The 26,199-nt window shown below is 46.5% G+C and overlaps 1 protein-coding gene across 1 annotated transcript in view; it reads left to right on the top strand.

Moving 5' to 3' along the window:
* OXSR1 (oxidative stress responsive kinase 1) overlaps positions 1 to 26,199 on the top strand; it is a 127,220-nt gene continuing 101,021 nt past the window's right edge. Inside the window, exons 1-2 of the mRNA XM_090047785.1 lie at positions 1 to 183; positions 19,642 to 19,754. Of these exons, the coding sequence (XP_089903911.1) occupies positions 114 to 183; positions 19,642 to 19,754 (183 nt within the window). The 5' untranslated portion in view covers positions 1 to 113. The remainder of the gene's footprint in view (positions 184 to 19,641; positions 19,755 to 26,199) is intronic.

Raw genomic sequence — 26,199 nt, 5'->3', positions numbered from 1 at the left:
CCGCGCCGAGCCCCTGCTAGTGGGCGGAGGGCGGGCGGGCGTGCGCGGGGGAGGCCGCCGCTGCCGCGGGGCAGGGCCGACCGCTGCGCTGCTCTCTCGCCGCCGCCGCTGCCATGGCCGAGGACCCCAGCGCGCTGCCCTGGTCCATCGACAAGGATGACTACGAGCTGCAGGAGGTCATCGGTGCGTGGGAGCGGGGGGGGTGCGTGAGGTGGCAGGTCCCCGGCCCCTTTGGGCTGCTGCCTCCAAATTGTGCCCCCCGTTTTTAGGGGTGCCCCCCCCAGGGGCACGAGCTGCCGCCCTCTCCTCCGCGCGCGCGTCTCCTCGTGCTCGCGGCGCGGGCGAGGGGCAGGTGGGTCTCCGGGGGGACGCGCCATCGCCGTCTTTCTTTGGGGACGCGGCGTTGAGAGCGAGGCGATGCTGGGTGGTGTTTCGGAGGAGGGATAAAGGAGGGAAATCCTGGGTGTCCCTGGTGCCCCGTGGGTCCCGGAGAAAGGGGCGCCCAGGGGCCGACTTGCCAGGTCCGGGGAAGCCTCTGGGCTAAAACTGGGGCTGGTCCCGGGCGAAGGGCTTTGCGGACCGCCTCGGCTCCTGGGGACGTCTGCGAAGTTGCTCGCGGCTCTGCCCCGGCGCACGGCGATCCGTGTCCGCGTTGCTGCGAGGGCAGGCGGAGGGGAAACGAAAATTTTACCGTCTCCTAAAGGGAGACTTATTCCCTGCAGCCGCTTCCACGGGAAATCGCTGATTTCTCTAGTCCTCTAGCGGAGCAGTTTTGCAAGGAGGACATGGCTATATGGGGGCCCTATTGTAACCTACTGAGCCTGGGGACTAAACAGGAAAAGGATCTTCCATTCCTCTCTCTCTTTTTTTTTTTTTCCCTTTCCTCCCCCAAACTGCAGTCCAGGGGCCGAGTTCCTGGTTGAAAGATCTCGCCGGGATTCGGTAACGCACGGCAAAATGTGCCTGTTCAGAAACGTGCGTGATTCTCCCCGTAGCACTTTCGCTCATTTTAAGCACTAGGATGAGTTGCGTAGCTCATCTAATTTGTGGGACAAAATGTCACCGGGTTGCCTCTGCAGCTGGATTTGCTCTCCCTCCTGCTCTTGTGTATCCTGTCCCCCTCTTCAGGGGTCCACTGGGTCCCTGCGACTCCATCTGGGAGCTGAAAGCTAGCCCGCATCTGTCTATGCGCAGAAAGTGATAAGGGAGTGGAGGGGGAATCCAGCCTGGGTTTGCTAAACTTTGCAGAAATGCTTTGACGCTGTCTTACTTCACCAGCGATGGCAAATGCTGTTCTCCAAGTTTTCAGCCATAGGTTGCATACAAGCAAGCTCTGCTATTTTTGGTACCTGATTGAAGGAAAATCTGTTTCTGACTCCCTGCTTCCTTGATTTCCTCAAGCTGATTCTTTTGCCTGGAAATATCCATGCAGGAGTCATGTCTTGCTCGATCAGGCAGCATGCCATCTTGATCTAACAGTTACGAGAACACAAAAAGAAGTGGGAAAGAAGTTCCCTTCTGCTTTATCCCTTCCAGCCATAACTAAACGCCTATTACTCAGCACTGACTGTGACTTAAGCCATTATCAAGGTATAGATTAATGCTTATATATATTATGAGGGGTTAACATTAGTGACTAACAGCTGAGTAGTTTCTGAGACATGGGTTCCTGTATTCGCTATAATGCTGCAAAACATTTTTGTTCAGGATCAGAACTTGACTTTTCTTTTAAAGGGGGTGGGTTTGGGAAGTCCGTCCATGCTGAAGTGGGAATGTGTCTGTGGAATCTGTCCATTGGGCAGAAAGGTCTTGTGGTAGAAATGTGACTTCATTTTAAAAAAGTAGTTTGTCCCCCCTCCCCCCCCCATGGCTGTGGTGATAACCTTCCAAATGTGAATTGCATGTAAAATCAATCCACTGTGCTGCATTTATTCATGAAGTCTGCAGGAAGATGGCTCCCTAGCTGCTGCCCAGTCTGCAACAGAGTAGAAAGTGACTTGAGTTGTGCCTGTTCTCAGAGCTGCTTTAGGGAATGCTTTTGACAACTGGGGAGTTAGATTTTTAGAATCAGGTTTAGATAAGCTTTATGGATTCTTTTCTTTTTGAGGGTGACAGGGAGAGCTAAATTGATTTTTTTTGTTTGTTTGTTTTCTTTTTTCCCCATAACCTGTGCCCTTTATATAATAATTGTAGACCTGTAATTGCAGGCAGTTGCACATGCCTAAATATTTTAAACCAGTTAATTTATCTTATGACATAAATTATTGATGACTTAAAATTCTAAAACTTCAATTTAGCTTTCAGTTCTCGTGTTGCAGGCTTGCCTTTAAACACTTCTTCATTGATTCCTCCCTCACCCTTGGCTGAGCTGAGTCCATTTCCATTTCAGGTTCTCTGTTCAGGCTGCATCTGCTGTATAGATGAGCCTCTCTAAGAGGGGAATCAAACTTTCTACGTGCAGGTTTTTTTTTTTTATGTTTTTTTTTTTTAAATGGAAACTTTTGGCTTGTCCCAAACCTGCTTTGAGCAGATGATTCCTTCAAACCCCCCCGCTTTTCTTAAATCATGGACAACTTGTAGCCCGATGTACCTCTGAATGTGTAGGTACTTACACACCTGATTCTTGCCACCATTGTATCTGGATTTCTCCACCATCTCCATGTTGGTGCCCCCCATTGAATCCAAGTGCACGGGCTGAAAACTAACCTCCAGGCCCTGTTGCGCCTGCCTGTTCATCTGACCAGCAGTGTAAGCTATGCTGCAGTCGCTTAGCAGATTTGGCTTTCGATCGTTCATTTGAGAAATAAAAGAAAACAGGTATCTCTTTAAATGCGGTTTCAGTTTGTTGCCCGTTCTCGCTCCCTCGGGTGAGGAGGAAGGAGGAAATGAACCAAGGGCACTAAAGTCGAGGTCGAGCCGAGTGGGTGCTTCCCATCCAAAGGGGAGAGCTGGCAAGAACATCTCGTTATTGGATTAGCACGGCTGCCTCTCCTGTTGGTCTGCAGGCACAGCAGACGCTCCACTCCTCTTCCTTTCCCATATTTTGGGGTATGGCCAGGGATACAAAGGTGTCTGTAGGAGGGGAAAAAAAAATCTTGGTAACTATTTAGGTATTGGCTTGTCCAAGAACCTAGTTTCATTGAAACAAGCTGCCACCTGGGAACTAACCACAGCAAGGAGTAGTGTGCTTCTATTTGAGCACTATAATACACTCTCCGTCAGCATTAAAATGTTTGGATGTGCAGGAAATATTTAGAAGTTCCTTGCTTTGCAGCCCACCTGAAGGGTGCTATAGGGGCTGGCAGTAGCATATTCTGGAGCATTATTACTTCTGATTCTGAGACTTAGACAGTTGTATTTCTTCCCTGGACTTTCTATAGAAAAATAGGGTTGGAAGGGACCTCAGGAGGTCACGTCTAGTGCAACACCCTGCTCAAAGCAGGACCAGCCCCAACTAGATCATCCCAGGTGAGATGGAGATGCCACCACCTCTTTGGGTAACCTATTCTAGTACTTTACCACCCTCCTAGTGAGTTTTTCCTAATATCCAACCTAAACTTTCCTTGCTGCAGCTTGAGCCCATTGCTCCTTGTTCTGTCATCTGCCACCACTGAGAACAGCCCAGCTCCATCCTCTTTCAAACCTACCTTCAGGTAGTTGAAGACTGCTATTAAATCCCCTCTGCCTTCTCTTCTCCAGACTAAATAAATCCAGTTCCCTCAGCCTCTCCTCGGAAGTCATGCCATCTGCTTCAAGTCAGCAGCGGCTCTCTTATTGCAGAAACTGGGAGGCTGAGATGCAGAGGCTGCCCCATTGAAGTCTCTGGGTGTTGATGTGTGCTTTCGGGGAATGTAAACCTCAACCTTTAAAACAGCGCGTGGTAACAACAGTTCCAGTGCCCTGGAACAGAAATAGCAATACCCAACAGCATCTGGTTAAAAACTTGTATTTGTTTTGTTTGCATAGTAAAAATATTTTGAAGTCTGCTTACAGACTGGCTAGGAGCATTGCCACTGTTAGATTTAGTTAGGGCCAAGGTTGTGAACATTGCAATCGTAGAAGAAACTTTCTGAATAATCCTCGACTGGCATTTGGCCAGTCCCGCGTTTCTTGTTTTGCAAAGACTTGACAAGTCAGGTCAGAACAGTGACCTCTCGAATCCTGCCCTTCTCTTATAGCTGAGAAGCCGATGCACAGAGGTGGAGAGCCTACTTCTTGGTCTTGCTGCAGCCCCTTTTTATTTCAGCTGGAGGATCTCTGCCCTGTGCTTGTCTGACAGGGCTGGGACTAAATCCCAGCTCTCTTGACAGCCAGCCCAATATGTGCGCCACAGGGTTGCCTTTCTTTTGGTTGAATTGCTCTTGAAGATGGCTGGGCTTGTGCCTGAAAAGAAGGTATGGGGTATGACCACTCACAAAATACGTGGACATTGATATATTAGCAAAGAGAGTGTTGTATTTAAAAACCAAGTCCGAGTGAATGCAGCTAGACAGACTACTGTGTCAAGTATTGCCACTCTACCTGCATGGAAAACAAAGTGCTATGGATCTTGGATACAACCTGTATTTCATTGCTTGAAAAATACTATGTACCAATACTATACCATCATTTATATGTGGAAGGAAGTGGAGATAGTATTGGGTATACAGCCATGAGGGCATACTCTCCAACTGACATGTAGGTAGTTGAAAGCGTTCTGGATACTAAAACCTCTCTGGGACACTGCCAGCTCTTGTGGCTTTTAACATGACACTTGCTTTCCTTTTAAAACACCTTTTTCCTCTGTGTTGTATGAATTGCTCATAGGGCAGAAGCACTTTCTAGTGCAGTAGGGACCCAGAAGGCTTTCTTCTCTTCCAGTTGGAGTCCTACCAGGCTTTTACCAAGAGACCACTTTTAAAAATCAAACTCCTGTATATGTGTGTTTTGAAAGTCTTTAAACTTTTGTGACTTCCCAAGTTCCAATTCAGAGCAACGTGTGTTGGCTGAGTGTAGCTTTAATTGTAATTAAAAGAAGTCCTATAATAAGGAAAGATTTGGCTCTGTACCGCACTGCCACCAAGTGCTGAATTGCACACACCTTACAAGGCTTCCTGAGAGCTCTTTTGCTCTGCACTCGAGGAAGTTTGGAGGAGACAGCTGTCTCCTACATACCTTAAAAGCCACTCAGATTAGATCAGTGAATGAGGTAAGAACTCTGGGTGCTCTCTGCACTTTTTTTTTGCTGTACACTGTTAACCACAAGCTTCTCAGCATTGCTGACCTTCGCTCCAAGTGCCACTGAAAACTCACAGTAATTGTACTGGCTGTGTATGAAGTGAAGCTTTTAAAGGCTCATAAGTTGGTCAAATTAAATTGAGTTGTTGTTAGAACACACACCGGCTCTTTTCAATGAGGTCCTAATTTCTTGCCAGACTTCAGTTTTCTGACCCATGCATTTTGGCTGAAGAGCTGGTAGCAAAGGGGACAATATACAATTCTTTACTGGCTAAACTGTATTGTTTCACGCTAGGAGGACTAAATTGGTTTTACCAATTCCCCCCCCCCGGGTAAATTCCACTTGAAGGGGAGCACAAGTCTGGATAGCTTATCTCCCTTGAGGAGAGGTTCAGGAAGTTGTGAGCAACTGGAAGATGTTAGACTAGGACAGACTGGAACCTCAGCTGCAACACATCCCCTGCTATGCTCATTCAAAGTTGCTGCTTCCTTATGAATGTGCTGCTATTCTTTTAACCCTAAATGCTAACTATAGTACACGTATTTCCTGTTTGTCCATCCACAGAGCTGTCAACTAGTCTCAAGTCCCAGTGGCCTTGAGTAGCCCTAGTGAACCCAGGTGTGACAAAGGGTAGAAGTGTAATGGCTTCAGATTTTTCTTTTTAAAAGTTCTTTAAGAATGCAATTGGGCCATCCCCCCCACCCCTTTTTTTTTTCCATGTTAAACTGGAGGCATTGTAGTGTTTTTTTCAGTAAGCCATGCATTCTTGTAGTGCTGATCCTAGATAAAGGAACAGGAAGCTTTTGATAAACGCATAAGGATTAGCATAATATTTTTGGGCCTGAGAAGTGAGAGATTGCAACACAAGAACATTAACTGGATGCCTCCACTACAATAATCAATCAGCAGTGAGATGGTCAACAGTGTTGACAGTTGTCTCTAGGCTGCAGTGTTGGGCTGGTGGAGACAGGTGTGGCAATTCAAACGTTGGAGCTATTATTGAAGGCTGTCTGTGGACTTGATTTCGCAGGAATGTCGTACTGGAAGGGGGATCTCCTGAGTCCAGTCCCATGCTATTCCCAGTACCACATCATAATCTTCCCAAAGGACCTACATTAAACAGCGTTGACCAGTCCGTGCACTGCATCTTTTTCCGCCCCCCAAGTTATGCACGTGTGTTGCATGCATGCGTCCTGTTAAACAATTGGGTGTCCCTGCGCTTCTTGCTTGTATGACCCTGACTGAGTAATCCATACATCTTTTCTCTTTATTGCTTATTCTGCTAATTTTTGATAGGAGACTTGCAGGTAAGCTGCACTAAGAAAAAGCATATATCTCTCTCCAGCATACAGAGATGGCACTGTTGTTTCTTTAACTTCTCTACTGCTGCTTGTACACAGCGTGCAGCGCTTGATCTGCAGGCCCTGACCTAGCTTGCTGGAAGATCTGCATGACACTTGGAGCATCTGGATAGCAAAAGGACAGCTAGATTCTTTTAAAAAAGTTAGCAGCACCTATGGAACATTTTCTTTTTATTCTGAAGCTGCAGGAGAAGAGGTGATAACGGCTTGCTGTTGACACATTCATGTTTTCCAAATATCCTGATATCTCTGCTCAGAAGATAGCAGCTGAGGTCTGTCTTAAAATGATACCAGGAGTAGAGCATGCAAGCTCTTGCCTTGGCATTAGCATCCAGTGCACTGCATTTGAGTGGGGAAAAAAGTCTTTAGTTTGACCTTTTACCTTTGTATAACTGTTCAGTCTAGGCCTTTATTTGAACAGTTGTGAGGGCACAACAGACTGGGATATAAAATTATTCATCCTATGTATAGGATCCAGAATAACTCTTCTCTCTTTCTGCTTGGGGAATGTTGTTTCTAACCATTCAGCTAAAATCTTGCACACCATGCTAATAGGTCTTTTCTCTCTCTATTTGGGTTAGGCCTGTCTTGTGCAATGAAAGGACGATGCTCTCCACTAGACAGTGCATTGGGTACTTGATTGTCTGGCACTTGAAAGCTGATTTACCAAAAATAATCACTGTATATTACTAGCAAGCAACTACGCTGCCTACAAATGGTCCCTTTTGGTTTAGGGGAAGACCAGCTAAACAAAATATCCTCCTATAGCTGAAAATGAACTGGGCCTGGAACAGTAAGAGATGGGTTAGAAGGAGGGATACTGGCTTAGATCTTGTACCAGTGCTGTGTTTGGAGCCTCAGTAATAGGAGGATTGACCACAGTGAGCATGGCATTTGTTGCAGACTATACCCTAAAGACAGCTGACAGTGATTAAAAGCAACGGGTGAACTTTCTCTGATTGTGGTGCTGCATTTTTGGAAACGAGACATCTGAGCCTGGTTTCCATCCTGAAGAATTAACACTGCATAGCTCCAGTGCCCTTTAAATTAGTCAGGGAGGCAGGCAAGAAAGAAAATAAATATAATTGGTTTCAAACTGCAAATCTAATTTGGGCATGTTAATAGCATCTTCAGATCACAAAAGGCTTGCATAACTAGGCTTTGGGGCTTACCAGTTCCTAACAGAAGGAAAACCTTTCCCTAAGGCCACTCTCTAAGTCAATGGGAGCCAGCTTTTTTGTCAGGCATGCCACAGATTAGCCTGTACCCTTCGCAAGTGCCACTCTTATCTCCTTCCCCTGCCCAACTTGCAGCTCTGCCTTCTGCTGTTTGCCTGATCTGCTGCTCTTTCTACCATTTCCTGCCTTATCTGCCACTGTGCTGCTTGTTCCCTCCCTGATCTGTCGCACTTGCCGTTTGTGGCACATGTGCTGCAGGTTGACCAACCTTCTGTAAGTACTCCCAGGTGCTGGAGCAACTGGAAAGTCCTTGCATACTCTAGTGACTCCTATTATTCTAGTAATCCCAAGTACTTTCCTCCTACAAAATCCCTTCTCCCTTCAGCAGAGTGCTCCTCTGATCTTCCTGGGTTGGAGAAAGGAATGAACCTGAGGTCTTTCTCAGAATAAGGAATGAACCCGAGGTATATTTAGCTGGTTTTGTGTGCCACGTCGAACAAGAACTAATTCGGGGAAATCCTGGCTGTCTGCAATTATATGCTGCCCTTCCCAACAAGGCTCAGGCTGACAGAAAGAGAACAGACCAACTTACAAGGGGAACTATAATATTAACATATGACAGATCCACTAAACAGGATCTTGGCCAAGGCTTGTTTCATAAAAAGCTGCCCAAAGAGGAGGGTCTTGCAGCACTTCTGAAAATGTTTAGGCTTGGACTCTGCTGAGCCTTAAGAGGGGGAAGAAGTTCCAGAGCTGAGGAGCAATTGCCAAGAACAACCTCCCCTGTGATTTTTTTTGCCAAGCAGACTTGATGGTACTTGAAGGAGGTTGCTCTTAGCTGATCTTAGGGATTGTGTTGGGGTGGAGAAGGCAGTCCCTTAGGTACGTAGGATCCAGATCATTCATGGCTGTATAGGTCAAAGCTAGCACCTTCAGTTATACCTGGAAAGCTACTGAGAGCCAGTGCAGATGCTGGAGGACTGGAGTTGGGTGCTTGTCATGACCCACCCCTGTAGGCAGGCTGTTGCATTCTGCACCAGCTACAGCTTCCAGATGCTTTTCAAGAGCAGTCCTGTCTAGAGTGCATTGTATTTGTCTAGCCTTGAAGTGACAAAGGCATGGATGATAATGGCCAGATCCAAATCTGAAAAAGTCACAGCCATCTCGCCAGATGGAGTGGTGAAAGGGGCTCTTAGCCACAGCTGCCACCTGAAGATCCAGGAGCATGCCAAAGCTGTGAACCTATATGACAAGGGGAGGCTGATTCCCATCAATAGTGGGTGATCCAGGCCCAGCTTCCTCCCCTTAAGTCAGCCCAACCAACACTGATTTTATAGGACAGCACTAGTAAGGTTTCATTCTTTCCTAGTGGGGTGGTCCCATTGGAAAAATTGTTCTTTGGAACAGTGTTTGTGCCTGAAAGTTTGCAAAGAACAATTTTTCTGGTGATTTAGTTGGTCTAATAAAAGACATCACATCTACCCAAAGAACCTTGCCTGCCTATGTCCTTAGATCAATGGGCTACAACCAACAACCCCCAATACCCTTTCCTCATTGAAGACCTTTCTGTGTCTGCAGTGAGTTGAGTACTCCAGCTTAACTTCCCAATAGCTCGGGGACAGTGTCCCTTTGATAGTGTCGAATACTTTAGGGGGAAAAGTACCAAAACTGAGCTATTGCCTATGAGTAGGCAATGACTCGGAGGAAAATGCCAGGTGACTTCTACGTTCGCTCTTACATCTGAAAGAGTTGCTGCCCAGCTATTTAATTTGACAAATAATTTGTGTCAAGCTCTATTTGATACTACACTGGAGAGAGCATGGGTTGAATCGTTTCACTGTCCTATGGGCACTTCCCTTTGGGTCAGCTGAGCATAAAGTATCTTGAATAAAAACATTCTTCTTTGGGCAGAAACATCCATCCTCTACCCCATGATGCTGGGTGTTGAACAGCATGATAAATGGGAGAGCTCTTACTGAGGTCCTGGGTAATACGCTGTCAGCACGTTTATAGGCAGTTCAGATATTTCAGGTACAGCTCATCTATTATACAGTTGAGTTTGTGAATCGTGCATATAGGTTGCCTCTTTGAACCTGCTCAGTTGATACTGAGGCATTGGCTGAATGCATTGGATGCTACAGATACTAACAGATGAGAAGCAGATCTTGAGTTTTAGAACAACCAGGAATTTGTAAATTAATCCTAATAGTGTCAGGCCTTGTCTACAGAAGGTTGCTTCTGCTGCTGGATAGCTGCCATGGGGAACCTGCCACAGAGAGTTTGCATCTGTGTTGGTTTCTGGCTGATCCAGGCAGCTCAGCTACAGCATTGTATGGTCAGAGGTGAAGCCCACCTTGGGGAAGGTACCAGCCCCCTTCAAGGACTGCAGCAGCCCGCGGAGGGTTTGGACATGTCCACACAGGTCTCCTGTTGGGTGGCGACAAGCAGTCTTCCCTTTGGATAGGTCACGTTACTCTGCTGGCAGGTAGAAGAGGCTTTGTCATGGTTGGGGAGTCCCGAGTGCAGAGACACTTTCAGATTTTTTTGGCAAAATGTGAATTCTGACAGCAAAACCAGGTCCGGCCTCAGCCTCCCTCTTGTCTTTGTTCCAGTCAGTCTTCAGACTGCTCTACCGCTTATGCAGAGTTGGAAACGGTGCCATATTACTTGGGGCTTGATGAATTTACCAGATGTTAAGCAACTGGGGGGCCCAGCCCAACTTGCAGAATGAGAAATGTGTGTCAGCAGGTGGCTACAGAGACTCATGTAACTTAAGGGAATACAAGAGGTACATATGGGATTTGGATATACTATAGTATTGTCTGTGTTCCAGTTTTTTTTCCCCTAAGTACTTCCCATCTTCTTCCTTCTAGTTACTCTGCATTTTTTTTTTTTCTGGCTTCATTTCATGCTACTTTGTAATGTGTAGTATCTCCTTTTTGCATTGTGCTTATAAACATGCATTTTCTCTCTCTTTTCTCCCCTGCCCCCTTTTCCCTTTCTTTTCCTAATCTGTATATGGGACACTACGTGGCTAGAGAGCAACAATGTAGAAGTAATGCACAGATTAAAGCCACACTTTCTCTATCCCCTCCCTGCTGCTAGAAAATGGGAGAATATTGGGATTTCAGTCTGGGTCCTGTCACTAGCTGTAGCTTTAGGACCCTCCCCCCCTTTGGGTTAATGGTAGTAGGTATTCATAGTAATTCCCCACATAGCAGCCTCCCAGTTGCATGGAAGGTGGTAGTGGACTCTGCTGTTCAATTGCTTTTTCTAGCCCCTATTATTTTTTGTGTTGTCCTGCCGTTTCCTCCCTCCCCGCTGCCCAGCTGGATGGCTCCTGGGCCTTTCCTCCTCCCCATAGCTTTTTCAGCTGGCTGCAAGTGGTTGTCCTGATTCTTTCTTGCTGGCTTCGTTCTGCTCGAGGTGTCCCCAAAAGCAGCCACGCCTGATCTGTTTTGATCTTCTTGCTGTTTGGGTGAGACCTGAGCGGCGGCAGAACCGCTGGAGCAATCCATTTGCTGGCCAGGACTGTGTCATGGCAAGCGATGCTGGCCGTGTTTGGAAGGCTCTGCTTCAGTGCTGGGCACTTGTTGCTTGACAGACGAGAGCTAAAATGGCAGAGGTGATGGCCCTGGCCTAGGAAAGCTTCCTCCTTTCCAAGGATAAGTGCATTTTTCAGCCACCCTGTGACATGCTCTGTGGGGAATCTCCTGTAGTTTGATGAATGCCCTGCGTAACTGTCACTGTGGATTCGATCATCCATTCTTGTAGCAAGTTGTCCGGAAGTCCTGCCAGCGTTCAAGGGATGTCAGCAGCATGCGACTGCTGCTTGGGCGCTTGTCAGGTGGGTCTCTGACTTCTCTTTTGCACAGGAACCCATTTGGTGATGAGGGGAAAGGCTGGCATAACCTCTTCCCATGCAAGCATGTGGTATGGAGAGCTGCAGTGTCTTCAGCTGACTGCAGAGGCGATAGCACTTCCTTTTTTCCCTCAGAAGGGAAGATACTTCATCACTAGGTGATGGACAGGAAGGAACTTTGCTTCCCATACAGACCTGGACCAATGACAGGCACTTGCAAAAGGAATGACGTTTGCACTGAAGGACTTGATTTTTTTTGTATCTGTAGAGAACAAGCTCTTCATCTCTCCCTTCTACCATATACTAGAGCATGTTTAGGAAACTCTTTTCCTGGCTTTGGTGCTCCTGGTTTTTACTGTTACATTGCCCTTGAAGGGGTTTATCAATGTTCCTGCAGCTAACTGGCCTCTGGGGGGAGGTGGGAGTACCCGTTCTAAGTTGTAGGTAATTGGGCTCGCTTCTTAAAGTGCATTAGGGGTCTGCATTTGGGGGGGGCGGGTGTGTGAGGGTCGCAAAGCTAGAATTGTGGCGAAGCAGGGCTGGCAGGGATCTTGGGAGGTCATTAGTCCACCCCCCTGCCCAAAGCAAGAACATCCCTGTGAAAACCATTTTGCTCAAATATTTGTTTAACCTGTAGTGGAGGTTCTGCAACCTCTCTAGGGAATCTGTTCTTGTGTTTAACCCCTCTTATAGCTAGCCCGGTTTTCCTAATATCTAACCTAAGTCTCACTTGTTGAGATCTAAGCCTATGACTACTATTTTCATGTGCGGATCCAGAGAATCGCCGTCCTGTTTATACTAACCTAGTGCATTTGTAGGCAGTCCTCCCCCGATCTTCTCTTCCCTAGACTAAATCATCCTGGTTCTTCCAGCCTTTCTTTCCATACGTCATGTTTTCCAGATATCTCATTGTTTTTGTTGCTAGCATGTTGATTGTTCAGTGCTTTCACCCAAAGTGCTTAAGAGCATGATTTAGATCCGGAGGTTGAAGGGGAATGAAGGCATGTGATGCCTTCCCACCATACTAGCCAGGTACATGCATGGGAAGGGGTGATATGACGGGGTTGGGAAGCACGCTGTGATGTTTTATGCATCGTGCGTGTTGGTTTAGTTATGAGGATATTACAGAATGAAATACAGGGGTTGGAAATGTATCCTGACTCATGTGGATTTATTTTTTGTTTTGTTGTTAATCAAACCAGGAAAGAGCATGCTTTCCATATAGGAAGACTGTAATGCCAAGTCAGTATTGATATGGAAGTGATCCATGTTGAAGGAAACATCAGCACAACCTTCCCTTCTCCCCCGCTGTTGAAGCTAGTTGCTCACTCTGATTGCCAAGTTTGGGTTGTGACTCGCTAAATTTGGGGTCAGGAAGGAAGTTCTCTCCTGTCAGGTTGTCACAGGTTATGGGGTGTGCCCCCCTTTTGTCTTGGGGCATTGTCCTCTTGGAAACTGCTACGCCTATATTAACAAACTACTTCTATGCCACTGCAGTAGTGGTACCCTTGGCTTCACTGCTTTTTGACCGGTAGCATGCTATATAGGGTGTTGTGGCATTTTGGATATTGTTCCTTGTGGTTGCATGCGAGGGTTTGAAGTAGTGATCTGGACTAGACGCTTGCAGTCTGTAAGGGGAGAGGCCATCTGGGATGATAATCAGCAGTGAAAGGCTCCCTCCAGTCCTATGACTTTTTCATAGAAACTTGTCTGGGGAGAAGGGAGGCAGTGGACATCCTCCCTCCTTCTGTGCGTGCGTCTGGGGGAGCTGCATTTTCTTCACCTCTCCGCAGTGACAGAGGCTGTCTTATAAAATGAGGCTTGTTCTTTTTCCCTTAAGATTGGACGATAAAACAGAGAGGGGGAAATGGGTGGGACAGCGAACACAATGTCACCCCCCCCAAGACCTGGACCAAGCCCAGAGAATCAAGAATAGGGATGCAGTCACGCGAGGGGATTGCATTCAGGATTTTTTTCTACAGATGTACAATTTCTTACTCTAGTTCAGAGTACATTATGCTTAAGACATGTCTTCAGTTAATATTTTTTCCTGTTCCCAGTGTGTGTTACCACCATGCTTGCTGATGGGGTGAATGAGGAGCCAGCCCTCCCAGAGACCGCTGGGCTCTGGGGGGAGCAACATGCAAGTGACTGGGAAACTGAGCGGATGAAGGACTGGTTCTAGCATCTAGCCATCCCACCTTGCACAACGTTGCTGCTCGAAACAGGTCCCGCTGTGGGTGTGCATCCCGGAGCTGAAGCTAGAAACACTGATCCGTCACTCTCCAGGAGCTTATGGGAGTCGGTGGTTGGGTCCTTTCACGATACATGGGTCACACGTTGGGAGTGGGACTGGACTGCCATGTGACACGCTATCAAGAGGGACTGGAGGGTTCATTAGTCTGGGATTTATAATGGCCTGCCAGGGAATTTTTCTTCTCTCTCAAAACTTTTTGTTCCCTGCCTCTAAGCCTTCAATAGCTTTCCCTCCTAGGCAACATCTTATTCTCTGCTCCCCCCCCTTCCCTCACCTACTGTATGCATTAACCTTGATCCACAGCATTTAGGTTCTTGTCTGGCTCTTCCCCACCCCCGAGGAATTTCACAAATAAATCACATCGCGCCGATTCCTTAAGTGGCGATGTTGCTATGTTTTCACTACTCTCCAGAGAATCCTGGAAACCTGTCTTTGTTCAGTGCCTAACGCATGGCAGACTGCTGCTGCTATCAAAGGGCAGCTCTGCTTGTGGCGCATCCCTCTGCAGCTCGGTTTAATCCTTGCTTGATACGCTTCTGAGATCTCATTGTTTCTCTGTAATTAACTGTGATGGAAGGAGCCGGGAAGAGAAGCGAGTGGGGTGGTGGGCGAGCAGGTGGTGGCTGCTGTAAGGAGAGCTGCTGGGGTTGAGGGCTCAGTCTGGGTGATTTCCCTCTCTTGCCCCAAGAAGGTTTTCATTTTGGGATTTGGAGTATACTGTTCCAAGAATGCCAGGCAGTCCCCATAGACGTCACATCTCTGTTCCAGGCACCCTTTAAATACACAGGCTAAGTATGTAGCTTCAGGAGCATCACAGAGATCAGTCTCACCTGTGCACAACTGCTGCTTGCATATTAGGTAGCAGAGACGACTCCGGGGGGGGCCAGAGCAGCCCTGAGCACATCTTCTGGTTGTCTCTGTCTGGGGTGCACGGTGGAGCACGTGCTCAGGACTGTTGAGGTGTAGGTTATACCACCTAATTTGCAGGCTTGGGTACACGAGGTGAGGCTACAAATGGGTGGGATTTATTTCTCAGCCAAGGCCATCTTGATGTAGCCATAGAAGCAAGCTCTGTGCTACATGGGTGTAGCAGCAGCTGTGTAGACTAGAGGTGTGCAAAGATCCCACTCCTTTGCTGAAGAAACTCCAGCAGCAACACCCCTGGTGCAGGTGCATCTGTGTGGACAGAAAAGGGTTTTTGCTGGATTCACTTCTGTTTCAGGAGGGTTTGTGGTTGTGTTGGCAGAAACCCCCTTCCTGGTGAAGATGCAGCACGTAGTGACAGAGACTTTGGTGATCTTGTGGCTGTAGTGTAGACAAGCCCAGAGAGACAGCCACTGGCCCTGAAGAACGTAAAGTCCCAGGCCTGGGTGGGTTTGGGGTGTGCAGAAGAGACATAATAAAAATGATGCCTGTGGCTGCTCTGTCTATAAAGGAGAAATGCAAAGCCCAGTAATTATTATTTTTTTTTTTACTTTGCATTTTTAGTTCCTGGGCTCTTATTGCTGGAGGCCATGGCCATCTTATAATATCACATTCTCAAACCTAAGGTGCAAACTTAAGCTGCACCTTTGTAAGCCACAAGTAAAGCTTGCCAGGCCAAGGGTGTTTGTGCAGTATAGAAACATTGGCAAGCTATGTTTCCTTTGGAGGTGAGAGCACCTGCAGCAAGACGACCTACGAGTGCAACAGTCTATGGTGGTAAAAGTGCAGTTTTGCTGGTGTGACTTCAGCTGTGCCAAAAAGTCAGAGGACCATAGGTTTCTGCTTCCTGAGCTGTATCAGTCAGGAGCATGGTCCTTAGCCAACAGGGCCACGTGAGCAGGTCTGTCACAGATGCCCTAAATAGATATTGCCAAGTGAAGCAGATCAGATGTGTCCTGCATCCACATCACTGGGCAAAATGGATGTTGTCTGTTGTCCTGCCCATCGATCCTGTGGGACAGCCCGTTCCTCCCCTTGCAGAGATGCAACCAGGGAAATTTCTGGAGTGCATCTCTAAGTGGTGTAGCCCCAGGGCTGAGGCTGATGGTCCCAGCCACAGGACCACACCAGAGCATCAACGGGTAACAGAGTGCTGCCGTGTTTCGCGCCATAAAACAGATGTCGGCCACAAGAAAGTGGCAGAAACTACTAGCATCCTTTATGCCCACACGTTTTTGGCAGTTGTGGTGCAACAAGGGGTATGGACATCTGTTTGCTTGGCTTTTATGGTGGCCCAAAGGCAATATCTTTTTCTACCTGGAGAGGTAGCGAGAGAGTGAGGCAGGGATTGTGTTAGCCCTTGTAGGACAGGCAGCACAATGTCCAGTCTTACTTTGGCGGAGTCGGTCCAACTTGTGTGTTTTGACCTTCAGCCGGGATATATTTCAAATCGTCCAGCAAAGGCCAGACCCTCTGATTTCTAATGTGTTAGAAGCTAGCAGGCAAATCTCTCCCAGAATTGGAGACACTTTCTCAAGGGCCAGGTGAGGGCACGGATGTTTGCTCGCCCCCAAGAGGGTGGTCCTCTGGGGAGAACAGGAGTAGCAGGACCTGCATGTTAGTGCACTTTTCCCCCTTGACTTCATTGCTTTCTCCAGGGTTTGTCCCTTGCTCTTGAACTTGCTGGTTGCATGCTTTCAGCTTTCTTTTGGAGAAGAAGAGGCTTGAAACATGCAGCTGTACCATATCCAAAATCAACCTGTAAGCCTGCCCAAAGCACTGCAGGGCCAAGCCAGCAGGGTGAAAGGGCATCCAAGGCAGGTTGTATCCATGTGGAATGACTGAGTGCCAGGCCTGGATGGCAGGGGCTGTCTTTTACAAGCCTGCCATGCAATTAATGTTCTCCTCTTCACATCCCTTCACCCTCTTGTCCCTGCAGCTGTGTTTTGGCTGCTCTTCGTCTTCTACATCCTTTATTTTTCATTGTCTGCACTGTCTCTTTCCCTCCCCTCCTCTTTCCCACTGCTCCCTGTGCATGTTGCTCCAGATTCACTTTCAAAGCACTGAAGGAAGAGTCCTGCTGATGTTACCCTTCTCTTATGCCCTCTACCCCCTGTTCCACCTAAGCATCTCTGGCAGCTTTTGATCTTGCCCTCTGGGCTAGGGAACAGTATGGATTAATGAATGCCTGCAAGTAATAAATAACCTCTTCCTTAAACTTCTCCGAAGCCAGCTGCTCTACAAAACAGCCCAGCTGGTGACTTCTCCGTTCTCTGCTTGGCCTCCTACCTCCTGGCAGCTTTAGACAGTAAACTCTTGGGCTTAGGGCTCAGCTGGCAAAATACACCTGTTATATGAAGTGGCAACCCAGAAAGTGCATCTCCCCATGCTCTCGACCTCTGGCAAGGGCCAGAACAGTGAGCTCCACGGGTTGTGCCACTGATGTTGCATTTCCACGAAACTTTGATTGTGGCCGTCCTGCTCAGTCCCCCAGGGTTAAGTTGGTTTTTTTGTTTTTTGGGGGGTTTTTTTTGGTTTTTTGGGTTTTTTTTGGTTAATTCCTCCTCTTGCACCCAGTGCTCAGGTTTATCTTTTGTAAGATTTGCTTCAAGGAAGCTATTGCTAGCTGTAACTGTGGAGGACTTCAACGGCCTTTGTTTAACAATCAGACTCAGGCTTGCTCTAGGTTGTTGTTTCTTCCTGTGCATTAATTAAAATAAATGGGGAGAAAAAAGGGAGGCAAAGCTGTCTGTGTTTGGATGGTGTCACAGAACAAGGGGGTGGATTTGGGGGGGGGGGGGGGAAGGAAGCTTCTGGATGCAATAAAGCAGCCACCAAACTGAAAATCCTGCTATAGCATTAATTTTTTTCCCCCCTCCAAACTGACCAGTTTCATTCAATTTCTTACTGGGGCTGGCCCTCAAAATGGCTCTTGCAAATGGCAAGGCTGCTATAACAAGTGGTCGGGTTCTGTGCACACCTCTGCCTTGAACACTGCAGTATCATCCTGCTTTGGATGTGATGGAAATGGCAAAGATCAAGAGATGAGCAGCACAATTTGGTTTGTGTGGGGGGTGGAAATGTGCATCTGGGAGCAAGCTTTTAGGAGGAGAGCTATAAGCACCGAGCATGCTTGGTTTGGAGAGGGGAGGTGCAAACAGAATCATGGATGAAATAAACCTCGACTGTGCTTCCTGGATATTCGTTTTTAATCTGAAATTACTGACTGTCCCTTGCAGTTGGCTCTCGTGCACAGCTGATGCAGCTGAAGGCTGTAACATCATGGCCTCCGTCTCCTACGAGGCAGCTCTTTCCCACCACTGAGCTGCCAGCAGCTGCGATTGCTGGCTGCATCTCTCATGAACTGTATTTATTGCTTGCAGAGTGTGTGTGCAGTGAGAGTGTGCATCTCAGTGAGAGCACTCTGCCTTCCCATCCCTATGGTCCTCCTCTCCTGGGACCTTTGCTGGGGAGAGGAAAGGGGCGAGCAGCTGAGAGAGAAAACATGAGGCTAATTTTAAGGCGAGAGGGTATATGAGGAGGGTCGGTACATGGAGGCGTGGTGTGACTGAGAGGTTAATGAATGCTACGGTCTCCTGGTATCTCTTCCTAGGATGTTTTCCTGGTACGCTTTGTATCCACGTCTGTGGAAAAAGAAGAGGGCTGTCTCCTTTGTGTCCAAAGCTCTGGGCAGATGCGTGTTTGGCTGCTCTTTTGGGGTTAATTGAAATGGTTTTGGTTGTCCATGTAACTATCAAGACTTTTCCTCTAGCCCCAAAGCATTCAAGTGCTGTGAACAAAATGAACTAGTCAAATGAAACAAACTGTTTTTTTTTACAGCTGGAATTATGGTTTTATTTTGTGTGCAAAGTTTGTACAAAATACATTTTGTACAAAATGGGAAGATCTTGGGACTTTTTTTTTCCTACTCTTCCCATGAATTTGGATTGTTATGCCAATGGAGGCAGCCAAGAGTTGGGTTGAAAGTAAAATAGTCCAGGCCCTGTTAATGGAAGAACCCTGTTATTTCAGCGAGTCCTGGGAACCAGCAGATAACTCCTGTCTTATTACGGTTCTCTTATAAATCTGTCTAGAGCTTATTAACACCATCTGTCTCTCTTATACCAAAAGGATGCTGTTTAATAGCTTAGACAGAATTTAAATCACCCTATTTAACTGAATTTAAACAAATTTTACACTAAATGGCTGTAAACAGCTTTTTTTTTTAATTTGAATTTCAATGTTCTCCTGTGGTGTTGCAACCCAGACCCTAAGGCTTTGTGCTGGTATCAGACAATTGGAGCTGAATGAATGAATGAATAGGCTGTAATGAAACAATCTAGTATTGTCTTCATTGCCCGAAATAGGAGGAGCTGTGAAAAGAAACTTATAAATATTTGCAAAGTCTCTAATTGCAGTGTTGGTAGTAAAAATAAATAAAGATTGCTTCTAAAATATAAGGTGGGACATATTAGGTTAAAGAGATCCAGTGACAATATTTGCTCCCAGTCTAAGGGCTCAGTCTTGCCCTTCTCACTCCTAGAGTTGGACTACTTGGGTGAGTAAAGGCAAGATTTCTCTCTTATTTTGTCTATGCTGTTCTAACGATTTTAAATTTCTGCATTATTTCTGTTTTGCTAACCCAGCACTTCTGTTATATTCATCCTGATTTTATGCAGAGCTTAACACCATGGAACTTCTTTCCAAGGGGCTGAATTCATCTGGTCTTCATCTTTAATTAGCAGTGGTCAGAGTTTGTAATTTTGGCATCTCTGACTTTGCCGTCCTGCAATGGGTGTATGGGAACAGGTGTTGATTGTGTGCATTTCTCTCTTCCCCAGGGAGCGGAGCAACTGCTGTGGTGCAAGCTGCCTATTGTATCCCGAAAAAGGAGAAGGTGGCAATTAAACGAATCAACCTTGAGAAATGTCAGACCAGCATGGATGAGCTTCTGGTAAACAGTGATGTGAATGGGTTTGGGAAAGCAATGATCCAGTTGGCCTAATCCACTGCTTGGCCCTGGGTTGCTTTTAACTTTCCAGAAGGGGCCCAAAGTACTGTGCTGTCCCATATTCAGACCTCCTCCCAGTAAAACCCCAAATGTTGCACATGATAGTTGACAAAGTACCAAGAGGCTGTAGATGGACCAAAAGCCTAGTGCTCTTTATAGTCACAGTACTTGTTTGCTGTGCCGCTCTGACTCTTGTCTGTCTTGTTTCCCCGTGTTGCATCAGTTCAGCTAATGCTTGCTCCCAAGCAGTAGGCTCCCCCCTACTCTATCCTTAAGTTTGAAAGGAATCGGATCATTGGCCTTGCACTGAACAGTTATTTAAGTAGTGTCCGTGGTTGGAGTGGAGCTAATTGGACAACAGTACAAGGTGAGAGCTCCACAATCTGACCTAAAATATGAGGGATGCAAAATAGGTCATATAGAAAACTTAAAAATATTGAGGCGTTTGTTCCTGTAATCTGGATAGCTTACTCCTTGTCCCTATCATCTTTATAATCTCTCTCCCTCAATTCTTTATCTGAGGGGAAGGGTAAATGAGTCTGCGCTGAGATCTGGGATGCTGCAACAAGATTGCCAGCTTGTTTAGAGCCTTGTTAGATATATCTAGAGGGTGCCATGGTTTGCAGCTTAGAAACAACTTAACAGTATGGCAGATTGTATCACTGACTCTGTTCAAGCAGAGATTCATAGATTGTAAGGCCAGAAGGGATCTTGGAGGATCATCGGGTCCATCCCCCTGCACCAGGCAGGAAAGACAACTGGGGGTCAGGTGATCCCAGCGAGGTGGCCGTCTAGTTTCCTCTTGAAGACTTCCAGGGTAGGTGATGGCACCACCTCTGGAGGGAGTTTATTCCATGGTCTGGACACCCTGACTGAAGAAGTTTTCCTAAGAGTGTGGATTGTTACAGAGCAGCAGTGGGTGTGTCGTGTTTGCCCCGTTGTGCTCTAATTGACCAGGACCCCTTAAGACTTTAAAATCGGAAGAGATCACTGGACTACTGTTGTAATTCATACTTAGTCTTTCTCTACTGTCTGGGATATATTGGTGGGCTCAGTGCCCTCATTTTGTTGTCTCCACACATACTAGTGATTTCCCTCCCAGTTTTGCACTGCATACATATAATCTTAACACTTAGCCAAGCCCATTGAGGCTAAGTGATTTCATATTCTTTCCCTTCTTCCCAAGGACCTTACATCCCCTGTCCTTAAGACCTTAGTGGGCTTCCCCTCAGTTAACTTAAAATCTGGCTGGCCTTTCTTCTCTCCCTTTCCCTCACCATCCCACCAACCCCAGGTCTTGGTAGCTAGTAATGGTAGCCTTAATCACCAGCTCCCAGTTCTCTTCATGGTGAATGATGATTGTTCTCTGTTTTAGGCAGTGGGGTGCAGTGATTAGGGCACGGATTCCTGGGGTCTTTTTGTAGCTTTTGCTGCGTGAACTTGGGCAACTCATTTTGGATTCTGTGCTCCCAATATCAAGGTAAAATTGATAAATGCTTGCAAGTTTTGTTGATTCATCTTTGTACAACAGCATTTTTTGTCTCTACAAGGAAAGACGCTTTCAATTTATCTGTAAAGCTTCTTGGCCCCTGCCTGTGACCAGCTGCAAACAAACCTTACTATGGCTTTTGTTAGTGTAGGGGTCCTTGACTCTCTTCTCCTTCTACAGCCATGATCTTGGGACCATATCCTTTCTTCATGTTAACAGCTTCTGTGCAGTTGGTGGTCCCTTTCTTCCAGTCCTTGTAAGTCTTCCCAAGTCCCTTTGTCACAAACTGGACAGTGAGATTATTAATGTTTGAGTAATTGCAAATTTCAGCTAAAAGGGTCATGTTCGAAAGCTCTGCATTGGAGACTTGGCATACAATTTTAGATAAAATGTCTTCTAATTACTTATCTTAATCTCCAGTTGACCCATTCCTCAAAATACCTCTGTTTTTATCTTATAATGAATAGGATTGCAATGAATTGCTGTTTTCTTCTCTCATAGGGTTCTAATTATGTGACCTGATTTAGTGCCAGTCCTTTTGCAGACTTGTTTGCAGGACTGCTGTGAAGATGAAAATTCATGCTTCAAGATGTCTCTAAACCTCAGTCATTTTAAAATAAAATGTAGTGATGAATTAGATGGATAGTTTGAGTAAAAACAGGAATGAAAGGACCTTTTTCTGCACCTGTAAACTGAAAAAACGGACTTTAAAAGGTCAGTTAGCAGCTACATGTATTCAAGAAAACAGGCATCAAAATGGATCTGGAGGACAGTAATTTGTATGTTGTGAATGAGGGTAGACTTATTTAGGCATAATGTTGTGTTGCTTGAATGCAGTTATGTCCCTGGGTGAGAACAAAGACAGCCGTAGATAACAAAAGAAACATTTCTTCCCTGGTGGGAACAGTAAATCTCTTAAAGTGTTAAATTCAGAAAAAGATGTTGTTCAGCACTCCTTGCTCATTACAGGAGATGTCAAGTAAGGTGGAGAGTGCTGTGTCCCATGGCAGTGGGAGAAGGTGGTCCTCCACAATCCTGAAGGACCCTGGAGGTTTATGGTTAAGTAGAGACTCCTAAAAGGGTATGACCCCCCCCCCCCCAAGTTGACTTCTCAGTTTTCTCTAAAAGCTGAACCCCTTTTAAAATCTCCCTTATTGCTGAAAATATAGGCTGCCTTCTCTTCCTCCCTTATGGGTTCATCCGTTCCCTGTCCTTCATGTGGTATTTTTAGGCTTTCTAAGGTCTCTAGAGCAAGGGCCTACCAAGGGATAGACAAATCTGGGGTAACATGCACTTCCCAAAAGGTCTCCTTACAAAATATTTCAGTTTTATTCTGATCATTCAGAGTATTGCTGTCTTTATAAATGTCCCATCCCTTTTGTCCATTTAAGTTCCTGGCTCTAGTGATCTTGAGTGCCAGCAAATTCCATAGTCCCACTCTGTAAAGAAGGATTTTTTACTTGTAAGCTTTGAATTTATGGCCTTAAATGTCCCATTGTTTGTGTGTTGTGACTGAGACGGGGAGAAGAGATCCTCCCATCACTCTTCTTGTATCATTTGTTGCTTTTTTATCTTGTGTGTCCTTTTTGTTTTTCTTCTCCAATGTTAGTAATCCCAGCGTTTTCAGTCTTTCAGATAAGTTATTTCTATCCCCTTTAGAAGTCTCTAGTAGCTCTTGCTTGAACAACTTTAGTTATGCAGTGTCAACATTTGTATTTGTAGGGTTTCTTTAGCACGACAGCTGAAGTTTTGGCAGGCTGAAATGGACTCGAGGCATAAATACAGTGAAAAGAAATGCAAAAAATCTTTCCTGCCCTACCCTATACCCCTAGTTCACAGCAGCATCAACAGTCTGGTGTTTTACTAGCTCCATTATCCTTCTGCTGCACCAGTGAGGGGATCTGAGCACAAAAGCCAGCTTACAGCAAGCATTCCAGTCTGTCCTCAGGCAGCAAAATCCATGGTTTTGTGTTGGAAAGTACTGCCTGCTCTGTGAGCTGGGGCAGGAAGGGAATATAGGTTTCAGACTCTAATTTTGTAGAGCACTCTGGACTGTTAGACTTCACTGGGAGTGGGAAGGGGAGATGCTTATTCCCAGAATCTGCCTGGCAAAGTGGGCACAACAGCATAGATCAGAGGAACCATGCTGCTGTTTTGTGTGGTTTCCTGTACGAACAAGCATTTTTTTTTTTTTTCCTCTGGCCCAGTAGAGAGTTGGGATTTTTGCAGAACTAATATTTGGTGACAAGTTTGCTGAAAGTGAGGGGGAACAGAAGAAGTGAAGGTTGTTTTTTACAGTATCAGCTGAATCGAGGCGTTTTACTCCAGCTGTGTTGTAATACAGAGCTTTGAAAAGGGATTGAAAGAAGGGGAGTCCAAGAGAGGACCCAGGGAAGATCTTTATGGAGAGGTATGAGTAAGCAGGGGTAGCGATAGGATTTGGCTGGTTGAGGCTCCTGATCCTTAGATCTCAAAATATACACGGGCCATGCGAGTGTCTGGGTGTGTAGTACCTGCACCTTACCCGCGGTGGTTGGAGGCTCTCTCAGCAGTAACACAGCACTCCTCTAGAGCAGTGTTTCTCAACTACTTGAAGGTCATGTAGGTGGGACTTCAGTTTATTGCCTTATTGAAGGAAAAAAAAGGTCAGTAGTTTGCACTTCGAATAGATGAATCAGCAGATATCTTGAACCGTGCAGTATTGTGGGGTTTTGTTTTTATCGTGGTGGGACCAGGGTTTTTTGACAAAATGGTTCGTGGGACATAAGGTGCAAAAGGTTGAGAACCGCTGCTCTAGAGCTGTGGAGTGGTGTTTCTGCGTGTTACAGCCATTTTAATGATAGAATACCAGCCTTGCCGCCTCAAGAATCGGTACAGAAAAAAGAGCAAAATAAATCCAAGATACTATAGCTGTTTGGCAGAAGAAGTGCTGATTGCTGTAGAGGAAGTCTGCAAGCAGGGATATGATTAAGAAGTGGGGGTTAACATGGAGAGCAAACAGCTTAGACAGGTGAAGTTTATTTCTGGCCGTCCTCCTTCCATGGTTTTGGAAGTCGCTGGCCAGATCTGTACCTCCCCGTTTTTCAACCTCCTCCTTTTTACTTCCTTTTCCACTGGAGGGTTGTTAACCTTTTGAAATTCTCTGGCAATACACATGTTAAAGGCAGAGTACTCTAATGATTTTTCCAGCCAGCTTTCCCCACTGTCTGGGATGTGGTTATGTCGGGGGGAGAACACTGCCTTGTCTGTGCGGAAAATGTTGCCCCTTGTTGCTTATTGTCAAAAGTGACATGGGCTCTTGGGATCCTAAACATTGCTTGGAGTCAGTGGGATGAAGATTTCTAGGTCATCTTCAGGGACTTCTCCCCAGTGTCTCTGCCACTGCCTGCAGAGAGTTTCATGGCTGGGGTCACTGAAAACATCATCCCAGGGCATTGTGCCAGCTCCAGTGCCTCTGGACCAGTGCTGAAGTGACATGATCTGCCTCCAAATAGCAGAGGTGGAGCACACTGTGACCAAGTCATTGTCCTCAGAAAGGGACTGTTCTTGCTATTTTTGAGATGGATGCAATCAGGCCCACATCTGCTGGGAGGGCAATACAGCAGTGCGCAGGCAATCCAGGAAGCTTTTCTGAAGAGTGTTGGAGACAACTTTCTGGTGCAAGTGCTGGAGCAGCCAGCTGGGGGCCGTGCTCTTCTCCTCCAGTTGTTCCCTGTTTGTGAGCAGTGGGTCAAGAATGTAGTAGTGGATGGCAACTTGGGCAGCAGTGACCGTGAGATGATTTGAGCTCAGGATCCTGAGGGAAGGAAGGAGAGCAGCCAAGTAAGGACCGTGGACTTCAGAAAAGCAGACTTGGACTCGCTCAGGAACTGGTAAACGGGATCCCCTGGGAAGCCAGACTGAGGGGAAGAGGAGTCCAGGAGAGCTGGCTGTACTTCAAAGGAGCTTTACCAAGAGTATCTGAACAGAGCATCCCAAAGCACAAGAAGACCAGCAAGTATGGTAGAACACCAGCTTGGCTTAGCAGGGAACTCTTCAGTAAACTAAATCACAAAAAGGAAGTGTATAAAAAGTGGAAACTTGGGCAAATAAATAAGGAGGAGTATAAGATTATTGCTCAAACATGCAGGGATGAAGTCAGGAAGGCCAAAGTACAATTGGAGTTTCAGCTTGCAGGGAATGTGAATGGCAACAAGAAGGGTTTCTACAAGTGTATTGGTAGCAAGAGGAGGATCAGGGAAAGCGTGGGTCCCTACTAAATGGGGGAGGCAGCCTTGTGTCAGAGGATGCAGAAAAGACTGAATTGCTAAATGCCTTCTTCGCTTCAGTCTTCACAGACAAGGTCAGCTCCCAGATCACTGCACCAGGCAGCACGGTTTGGGGAGGAGGTGAGCAGCCAACAGCGCCGAAAGGACAAGCTTGGGACTACTTAAAGCTGGACATATAGAAGTCAGTGGGGCTCGATGGGATGCACCTGAGGGATTTGTCTAATGAGATTGCAGCGCTACTATCCGTCATCTTTGGAAACTCATGGTGATTAGAAGAGGTCCTGGGTTATTGGAAAAGAGCAAACATAGTGCCCATATTTAAGAAAGGGAAGAAGGAGGATCTAGGGATCCACAGACCAGTCAGCCTCACCTCAGACTTTGGAAAAATCATGGAGCAGATCCTCAAGGAATCTGTCTTGTGCCCCTTGGAGGAGGAGAAGGTGATTAGGAACAGTCAGCATGGATTCACCAAGGGCAAGGCATGCCTGACCTATCTGATGGCTCTGTGGATGTGGGGAGACTGGTGGACGTGGCTTACCTTCATTTTTAGCAAGGCTTTTGGTACGGTCTCCCACAACATTTTTGCAGCCAAATGAAGGATGTATTGGCTGGATGAATGGACTGTTAGGTG

This window comes from Crocodylus siamensis, chromosome 5 (genome assembly GCF_052110815.1).
Source record: "Crocodylus siamensis isolate JL-2025a chromosome 5, ASM5211081v1, whole genome shotgun sequence".
Classification (NCBI taxonomy): Eukaryota; Metazoa; Chordata; order Crocodylia; family Crocodylidae; genus Crocodylus; species Crocodylus siamensis.
The sequence above is the reverse complement of the archived record's forward strand: the minus strand, read 5'-3'. Positions and strand labels throughout refer to the sequence as shown.